This window comes from Macrobrachium nipponense, chromosome 5, assembly GCF_015104395.2.
Source record: "Macrobrachium nipponense isolate FS-2020 chromosome 5, ASM1510439v2, whole genome shotgun sequence".
Classification (NCBI taxonomy): Eukaryota; Metazoa; Arthropoda; class Malacostraca; order Decapoda; family Palaemonidae; genus Macrobrachium; species Macrobrachium nipponense.
This window is the reverse complement of record NC_061107.1, coordinates 17,135,426-17,145,425: the sequence shown is the minus strand read 5'-3', so window position 1 is coordinate 17,145,425 and position 10,000 is coordinate 17,135,426. Positions and strand designations below refer to the sequence as shown.

Here is a 10,000-nt window from a genome sequence, read left to right as displayed (position 1 = left end):
ACAGGCTACGCGAAGGTATTACGGGGGGTAGTGTCGTCAATGCACTTTTTGTGGTGCACTGTAAGCATCACTCAAGGTTCTCTGCGGCGTTCCTCAGACCCCTAGCTGCAACCCTCTTTCATTCCTTTAGCTGTAACTCCGTTCATATTCTCTTTCCTCAATCTTACTTCCTCCGTTACAGCTTTCAAACCTTTTCCTGCCAATTTCCGTACCAGCGCTGAATGATCTCTTAAGTCCCAGAGCTTGGCCTTTTGCCTAAATTCTATATTCTGTTCTACACAAGAGTATTCAGTTTCCTCTGTCATCAAACTCCTAAAAAGGCTGTGTTATTTACCGTTGATTCCGGTTATCTTACTTATATATGAACAAATTCAAATTCATACAATACTGGCAAGCTAACCGCGCTAGGATATTTGCAATGAAAGCGATGACTTATAGATTAGAAAAAGAAGTTTACCTTGAGGAAAAAGTATCGACAATATTCTGAATCTATGGATACAATGCCAATGTGCTACAGCTCTTGTCTAATGAAATATACCGAATGCATGTTGTATTTATTAATAATTTGCATTCGTTCACTTATTTCCTAATTCATCTATTAAGATAAGGAAAACAGCTTGCGCTATCAGCGCCAATTTCTTTTTAAAAAATAAGGTTAAATTCGTTGAATTCAACTTACAGTAAAACATGTAAACTGCTTAATCACACAGTCATTACCTGTCCTTTGAACCAACGGTTGCTTGTAACCTTGAATCCTGTGGTGTTTTTTTATTCTTTCGTTTTTGACAATATTACATAATAAATTATAATAAATTTCCCACGTTTATCCTCTCTGAGACCGTAATCGGGAGACGATGAACCCTATTAGTCACGGGGATGATAACCTCTATCTCCTGAGTGATGAATTTCATCACATTAATGTTTTTTTTTAATATATAACTTTGACATTGGGTGTTTACCAAAATCCTTACCTGGAATCTCTTCTCTCCGCGTATCTCATATCGTGAAGTACAACCAGCTATAGCTGGTTCACTTAAGTTAGATTCTATGCTTATGAGAAGTTTGTTTGGCGGCCGCTGATTGGCTGGTACCGGGAGGTATAGACAGCTTCCAGCCAATCCCGCCAAACAAACGTCTTGCAGGCATAGGGCTCACCCAAGAATCTACCTTAAGTGAACCAGCTATAGTAGCTACAACACCTCGACTTTCTGGGGGAAGATTCGGGTTTTTTCCTAAATAGTGACCCCCATTCTTTGAAAAGCAACTTATTTTTTTTCTTCTGGTCTGTTTCTTTCATTACTTCAAATTACCTGTTCTACGACAGTGTCTCTTCTCTCTCTCTCTCTCTCTCTCTCTCTCTCTCTCTCTCTCTCTCTCTCTCTCTCTCTCTGAAACTTAGCCTTCCTCTTCTTGTTTCTCTCATTACTTCAAATTACCTGTTCTACGACAGTGTCCTCTCTCTCTCTCTCTCTCTCTCTCTCTCTCTCTCTCTCTCTCTCTCGGAGGGCGGAAATCGTCGTGAAATTTTTATTACACCGCCATTAAATACATCTATTGTTTACCGGGGCGCACATATCCCTCCAGGCACCACGACGCCTGATGTCTTTATTCGCCATTTTTTACTCTTTCTTTTCCTTTTTTTTTATTTTTTTGTCATTTTTATTACCACCCCATAGCATCGGATGCTGGCGCAGTCTTTTGTTTTCGCTCCCTCGTCATCCACTCTAATATACGAGGGGATTAGTAAAAACAAAAAATTAAGACCCCAAATTTGATATCATCATACCTAGGGTGCTCTCACTCATTCTCTTTTCTGACGTCTCTGCTGACGTCGTTGATTGATGTCTTCTTAAAAGAACGACCGCGTTGATGAGCGCAGGAATTACTCAGTCACTTTAAAACTGACAAGTTGCCTCAGTCACAAGCCACTCAGGTTGATAAATACTATATTCTTTATGAACCCTTGAGATTTCCCGATAAGTTTAAAGTTACGTCGTCCTGGTCGCCGACGAAGTGCGTGACCTTGGTGTACTGCTAAGAATTAATGTCCCTTAGTGCTCAGACAATTTTGTAAGGGAGTAATGCTTCTGTTAAAAAAAACTTTCTTAACGAGTGTGTTTATATAACTTGTGATTCGTTGCGTCATAACTAGAGTGGACTACAGCAACTTTATCTATTATATTTACACTGCCTAAGATGCTAAATAAGGATGCTAAACATTATACTAAACAGAGCGACAAGTTAATAAAGGTTGCCGCATCGCGTGAAAGAATTACTGTACACCTGTGTGGTACGAGTTGCACTGCTTACCTGTCAACACTAGAGAAGCAATTGTGTACTGAATCACCAAGCTATCAAGGTGGTGTCCAAAAAAATATTTTAATTAAAGACTTGCTTCGTATAATACAGCCAGCGGATGGTATCAACACAAGAGTATCTATAGATGGTCTCGAGTTATCGGAGCCAAGATGAAGTTCTAATGTAGGCTTGAGAGCCTTGAAACTTTTCACTCTAAGACAACACAAGAAGCTCCCACTTTATATCAGGAGGACTGAAAGTATCAAGTAATTAAATAAAATGATAGACTCCTTTTTCTGAGTGTCATGATGGTGAATTTGACAATTGATAATTTGGAGTAAGCCGTAGACAAAAGTCTCAGAATGTCTCCGCATTTTTATGTCTATGACGAGTCAAGTAAACAATGATCACACCTTAAACCTTAATGTATAATAATATACGTTATTTGAGCCTCTTGCTATTTCTAATTCAAAACAGGTATTGCAGAGACCACATGTCTTAAGAGAAAAATAAAAAACGTAGTAATTGATACATTAGTACTATTGGAGAAACAAATCCGCAGTTATGTAAATGTACATATATTCAAATTTAAAACTTTAAGGATAGCTTTCGGGAATCTGTTCGGTTCCCCTTATCCCCTTAAGGGAAACCGAACAGATTCCCGAAAGCTATCCTTAAAGTTTTAATTCTAAATATATGTACATTTACATAACTGCGGATTTGTTTCTCCATTTGAAGACTCGTGCTACTATGAGGATTTTTTGGATAGTATTATTATTACCACCACCACGGCTATACCTTTAACAACAACAACAACAACAACAACAACAACAATAATAATAATAATAATAATAATAATAATAATAATAATAAACATAGCCTACAAGTCTTTTTCTCATTTCTCTCCCGAAGGTGTTGTACAACATGGACATCCACGTCAACGAAACCCAAATGCCGGACGAAGAGGCGCCCTTGGCACCTCCCGCCGTCAACGTGTCCCTGGCGGGAGTCATCCCCGAGGAAGCGGAAACCTTCAGGTTCGACCTTCCTTGCACGGGGAGCAGGAGCGCCGAGGTTTACGTGACGTTGAACATCAACGTGACGTCACCCAGACCTCGACAGCCACCAACGGTCCTCCAGTTCAAGAGACGCAAGATCTGCCTGGAAGGTAACTCACTGATGGCTCCTTTATGCATCTGCCTTTTCATTTAAAATTCGCATGTGCTTGGATTTGTTATTGTCGTTCCTTCATGAAATTCATTAATCTGCTCATATATATCTCTTGTTTCTGTATTTCCATTTACTTCTTACTTCTTCCTAATGAACACCATTTTCTTTGAAAGCTTGAATTTCAAGTCGATGGCCCCTTGGGCTTGTTCCATATGAACAGGTTCCATCTTGCTGTACACCCTCTCCTAACAATTGTTTCGTAATGGAACTGCTTTGGGGGTTTCCTCCTGTTACACCTTTCAAACCTTTCCACTCTAAATTTCCTTTACAGCGATGAATGACCTCATAGGTCTCAGTGCTTGGCCTTTGACCTACACACTGCATAGCGCTAAAGAGTCAACAGTAGTTCAGATATTCTTTGTTTTGCCTCCAGGAAGCTTTTTTTATTTATTTATTTTTTATTTTATTTTATTTTATTTATCTATTTATTTTTTGTCCCAAGAAGTTAAATACCTTTATTCTCCAGGGCAAGCGGCTGAGGTATACTCTCCCCATCTAGCTTCTGAGGGAGACGACGGCGAAGGAGACGCCGAAGAAGAAGAGGAGGAGAGGAGAGACCCGCTACCTGCCTACTATTACGTCGTCTCGGTGTTGGCGGGTGTCACCTTGGTCATTACTGTCCTAGGTGTCGTTGCCTTCGTCAGGAGGCGAGGGCTGAAGAGAGATACAGATCACAGGATACTGAGGTAGGATAAGTTTGTTTTCATATGTGTGTGTGTGTATGTTTCAGTGCGTGCATATGTTTCTGCGAGTGTTTTATTGGCAATATGGCAACAGAAGCAAATGAACCTATTATTATTATTATTATTTCTTATATTATTATTATTATTATTATTATTAATTCAGCATGAATTTCTTCGTGATATTTACCAAGATCATTCATGAATTACAGCTGAAACCACGAGATCTAGTCCTATTCGCACGACAATTCAAAATGAAAGAATAAAACATGTAACTGACTGTATTGTTTTGTCAAAAAACATGGTACTGACTTAATAATTTAGCCACAAGTAATGCTAATGCCTTAATTACTTTACAAAACGAAATATTTTCTTGATTACTTAACGAAAAAAATATTTCTAATTATTTTTTACGAAAAACAAATATTTCCTTAATTTTTTACCGAACGGACATGTTGCTGCTTAATTATTTATATGGCAGCATTTCATAGTGTTAATTTATTAGGGAAAAACATATAACTGCCCTAATTATTCTACGAATAAACAAGTTACGACCAATTCAAGAAAAAAACATTGTTATTGCCTTAATCATTTTGCGAAAAAAATATTATTGTCTTAATTACTTTACGAAAAATAAACATGCTAGTGCCTTAATTATTCTACGAAAAAAAATATATTTTCTTAATTATGTTATGCAATAACATCGAACTTGAACAAGACAGTACCGTGACTTTCCGTTCTCTTCCCGACGTCCACCAGCGTCAGCACAAGAATCATCAAACAGGGCAGCAGCAGCATTCCCAACTCCTCCCTCCTGAAGGCGAAACCGACGAGCCCCGAGAAAAACAACACCTACGTCATGCCCTCGTCCCTCACCATCAACTCGTACGCCTCCGTCAGGAAGCTGACCACGCCCATCACTCCACTTACCCCTTCCCACCCGCACAACTCGACGTCGGTGTCCCTCACGCCCTGCAGCAGGAGGAGCTGCACTGGGGAGGTGTACAACGCCAGCAGGGACAGCAAAGACGGAGGTCAGACGGTGAGTTCGACCAGTCGGTCGGAAGTCATTGTTGACCCCTCGACCGCAGAGCTTCATGAGAGGTTTAGGCAGATGGAGGTAAGAGACTTTAAAAATGCAGTTAATTTAATATTTTTTAAACAGTTACAAACAACAGTTGTTCAATCTGCCATAAATCACAACCTGGTCCTCTTCGTACACGCCATTTCTACTCCAAATTTCGGGACAAACAGCTGACTTATCTACAGGGTGTCCATAAAGTCCCAGTACCAATATAAGAATTTATTGCTCAGAAACCATATAACATAGAGTAATCCAGTTTTTTGTAGAACAAAGTGCTTTCAATGTAAACTTGAGTAAATGAAGAACATTCTACAAAAAAACTGCGTTACTCTATATTATATAGTTTCTGAGCAATAAATACTTGTAATGGTACTGGGACTTTATGGACACCCTGTAGATTACATGGCACCAAACGATCATAAAATCTCCGACACTGATTGAAAGACACACGACTTCATTTCTTTCTTGATTCTTCCTTCCAGATCGAACGCCCCCGAGTTCGCCTGACAGCCGTTATCCAGGAGGGCACTTACGGCAGAGTCTTCAGGGGCTGGATCCAGAGGGACCACCCGGAGCAGGATCAACAGGTCCTGGTCAAGACGGTGACGGAGGGCGCCCACCACGACGACCTGGTCGCTCTCTACAAGGACGGGACGCACCTCTTCAACCTCTACCACAGGAATGTCCTGACGATGGTGGGGGTGTCCTTTGCGGACAACTCCTCGCCCTTCCTCATCTACCCTTTCCATGGATACCAGAATCTCAAGCAGTGAGTTGACATTAGCGATTCGATTATGAAAGCCTTAGATTAAAAACGATGGTTCATATGTTGCCTCATTACTTCTCCTGTCAAGCTCTGTCCTTCTCTTCTCGTTTCTCTCCGCTTTTATTTCTCCCTATCACTTACTTGGGGCAAGATCCCCTTCTTCTTCCTTCTCTTTCCTCTATGGGCATAAACGGAGCGTTAGGATGCCATTCCATTGACCTTTGACTAAAAAAAATAATAAAATAAAAATATAATAAATATAAATAAAATAATGGATTTTCACATGATAGGTTATTCATTTGTAGGTTTTGACAGAACGTCGTGAGTGCTGTTGGAAATTGAGATTCAAGTTCCTGAGTAGCATTGTAATTTTTTTCCACATTTAAACCTTCTTAGAACTGGAGGTCTTTAGTTTTCTGGATGGTTAGGCAATTGAATGAATGAACATTATTATTATTACATTATTAATGCAAACAACATTCTATGCATATCGAATGTTTTGACTTTTTCCATACCTAATCGCACACGTGCTTTGTGTCTGATTACCTGACCTTATGAAAGCAAAGGGTCCCGGAAATTAAACAATATTAGCATTATCCACTACAAAAAAAAAAAAAAAAAGTAAACAATGCGCCGAAAACTCTTCGGAGCTATCGAGTTTTCTGTACAGCGTATAATGTTGCATGAAACTCTCAGCCACGGCTCATGAAAACTTCAGTCGCTGCCCAAGAGATTTCCAGCCACGGCCCCGTGGTGGCCTGTGTTGTTGGCACATACAGCAGTGTCAGACGCACGATCATGGCTAACTTTAACCTTAAATAAAATAAAAACTACTGAGGCTAAAGGGCTGCAATTTGGAAAGTTTGATGATTGGAGGGTGGATAATTAACATACCAATTTGCAGCCCTCTACCCTCCGTAGTTTTTAAGATCTGAGAGTGGACAGAAAATGTGCGGACGGACGGATTTCTTTTACAGAAAACTAAAAGTACCTTGATCAATGACGCATTGCATCCACAGACATTCAAAAGAGAGATCCATTTCCCATTGCACAGGTACTTGCAGCATCACAGGGGCGGCCATCTTAGGGCAACGGAGCTGGTGGAATTGGCAGTCCAAGCCGCCCACGGTCTCTCCTTCCTGCACACGGCCAATGTCGTCCACGGAGATCTCGCCACGAGAAATTGCGTGTAAGGCCAGTTTCATTTTCCTCTGTTGACCTCGTTTAGTCATTAAGTTTTTACTGTTGATGATGTCTATGTATAATACTTGAAACCTTAATGTATGACTGTGTATTTATTTGTAACACATCACATCCATTGCGTTCAATCCTCAGATGCACAACAAATATACACACAAATAAGCTGTTGATCTAAAAATAGTTGCAGTGTATTTTATACACACACACATTTATACGTATACAGTGTCATTTCCTAAGTGCATAAATGTTTGTGTATTAATTTTTAACACACCGCTTTCATTGTGTTCAAATTTCGAAAGTACAATCACACACGCAAATCAGCTGTTAATCTAAACATAGTTGTATAGTGTGTTTTAGGCATACACATATAAGTACAGTATCATAACCTAAATGTTTGTTCATTAATTTGTAACACACACACTCACACACACAATAAGCTATTTATATAAATGAGTTTACTATGTGTATTATGTACACATATAAACGTACAAAGTTTCATACAAGTATAGTGTCATAAGCTAAATGTTTGTGCATTAATTTTGTAACACACACACACACAATAAGCTCTTTATATAAAAATAAGTTTACCATGTGTGTTATGTACACATATAAACGTACAAAGTTTCATAAACTAACTGCAAAAATCTTTTGTGCATTAATTTCAACTGCACCACATTTCTAGTGGTTAAATTTTCGAACGTACAAACATACACGCACTATGTACCCACACACATATAATGAATCCATAGACATAAAAGCTCATTATGTGTATTATGTAAACATATACACACGTATAACAATAGCGTGCAACATATTTCCATACAAATGAAAAATCAGACAAGCTCACGCACAGGCACTCTCGGATTAGTAGTATCTACCCTGTCACGAACGCTGACGAGAATCGGAGAAATATGCAAAATATGCACAATCAACACTTCGACTAAATCGGGAACGGGTGTGCAGAATCCTAACACTTCGCTAAACGTATTCCAACTCCCATTCGTAGCTTTAAAACCAACATTCTCAGTCACCCGAAGAACATACCACAGGTCACCTCTTACCCGCACAATTCTCACGCACCTCCTCTATCTCGTTGATCTCAGTGTGAGCGAGAAACAGCAGCTGCGCATTACAGATGCTGCCTTATCCCGCGATCTCTTCCCATCCGACTACGAGAGCATGGGAGCAGAGCCCGGTCGCCCCATCAAGTGGATGGCTTATGAGGCCATCAATGATAACATCGTATCCACTGCCAGCGACGTCGTGAGTAGGAGAATGGCTTTATTTACATGGCTAATTTTTGCTACTTTTTTAAATAGTTTTTGCGTGAAATTATTTGTTTTCATTCAAATTTCATATGTATTTCTTTAATTAATGAATTTACTTTTCTTTTGGCCTCAGATAATGTTTTATATTTTGAAAATTCAACTTCGTTTCCTGTATTCATTTTCAACTAAATTTTTTCTTACTTTTCTAAATGGTTTTTAGTGTGTCATTCTTGGCTTTGTTCCTTTTTTTGTGTTCATTCTTAAAGGAAATATATTCCTCAACTCATACTATGTTTGTTTACATGTACACAAACATGTGTATATGAATCTGTACTTTAGTCATTGTGTGTATAAGTGAAGGTCAATTCTTAATCTGTAAAATTTTCTTCGTGAATATCATACTTTCTGAATTCTTACTGTCCATTTGTATGCTTCCAAATCAATTAATATTATTAAATTTTATTTACACGTTTCCCTGGTTCATATCATATCTCTCTAACACAGTCAATTTCCCCTCCCTGACTAGTGGTCCTACGGAGTATTCGTGTGGGAACTGACGACCTTAGCGCAGCAGCCGTACGTCGAAGTGGCAGCCTGCGAGATGAGCGAGTACCTTCGAGATGGGTATAGGCTCGCCCAGCCTCTCAACTGCCCGGATGACCTGTACAAGGTCATGGCCTTTTGCTGGGCCATCCACCCGAAGGACAGACCCCACGTCAAGCTCATTCTGGACTATCTCAACGCTTTCCAAAAACAGCTCAACAGTTTCATATGATATAAGGAGAAGAAGGTGCTCAAGGGAGGAGGAGGAGGAGGAGGAAGAGGAGGAGTGGATGATAAGCATAAGAGAGGGAAGAAGGGAGAAGGCTGCGAAGAAGATTAAATTTAAGGAAAACGAAGAAGAAACAAAAGAGCATGTAACGAAAGAAAAAGAGGAGAATACATAGACTCGTTCTATTTTAAACTTCGGCTTAATGGAACATATTTATTTAGAAATAAAAGAAGAATTCCTTATGAAGAAAAAAGTTGGGCAAAGAAAAGGCTCAAATTTACAAATGCTTTTAAAGTGGGCTCAGTTTAGCTCTTTTGCAATTTCAGTGTGCAAAAAATAAGAACATTGGAGAATGCTTGCAAATGTAACATATTTTAACCAACAACTATTAATTAACGAGAGAAAGTTGAAATGAAATAATAAAAAAAAGTTTGTTTTCGATCTTTGGAAATTAATAACGAGCAATAATAGAAATGAAATAATGAGCCGGAAAAAAAAGTTTAATTTTTGCCGATCTTTGGAAATCAAGCAAAAAAATAGTCCGCTTTGGCAAAAAATACACCAACGACGATATAAGTGAAAAAAAATAAAAATAAAAAATAAAAACCTTTAAAGCTCCATAATTACTAAACTAGAAACTCTCGATCTAGAGCTAAAATCTAGCCCCCCCCCTCCCCCCCCCCCAGAACTAGATCTCCCGTG

At 39.1% G+C, this 10,000-nt stretch overlaps 1 protein-coding gene across 1 annotated transcript in view; it reads left to right on the top strand.

Moving 5' to 3' along the window:
- Positions 1 to 9,805, top strand: part of LOC135215221 (tyrosine-protein kinase RYK-like) — an 88,241-nt gene extending 78,436 nt beyond the window's left edge. The window contains exons 3-9 of the mRNA XM_064249723.1: positions 3,211 to 3,466; positions 3,995 to 4,214; positions 4,968 to 5,328; positions 5,775 to 6,061; positions 7,113 to 7,247; positions 8,362 to 8,521; positions 9,053 to 9,805. Coding sequence (XP_064105793.1) covers positions 3,211 to 3,466; positions 3,995 to 4,214; positions 4,968 to 5,328; positions 5,775 to 6,061; positions 7,113 to 7,247; positions 8,362 to 8,521; positions 9,053 to 9,301 — 1,668 coding nt within the window. The 3' untranslated portion in view covers positions 9,302 to 9,805. The remainder of the gene's footprint in view (positions 1 to 3,210; positions 3,467 to 3,994; positions 4,215 to 4,967; positions 5,329 to 5,774; positions 6,062 to 7,112; positions 7,248 to 8,361; positions 8,522 to 9,052) is intronic.
- Positions 9,806 to 10,000: the final 195 nt, after the last annotated feature.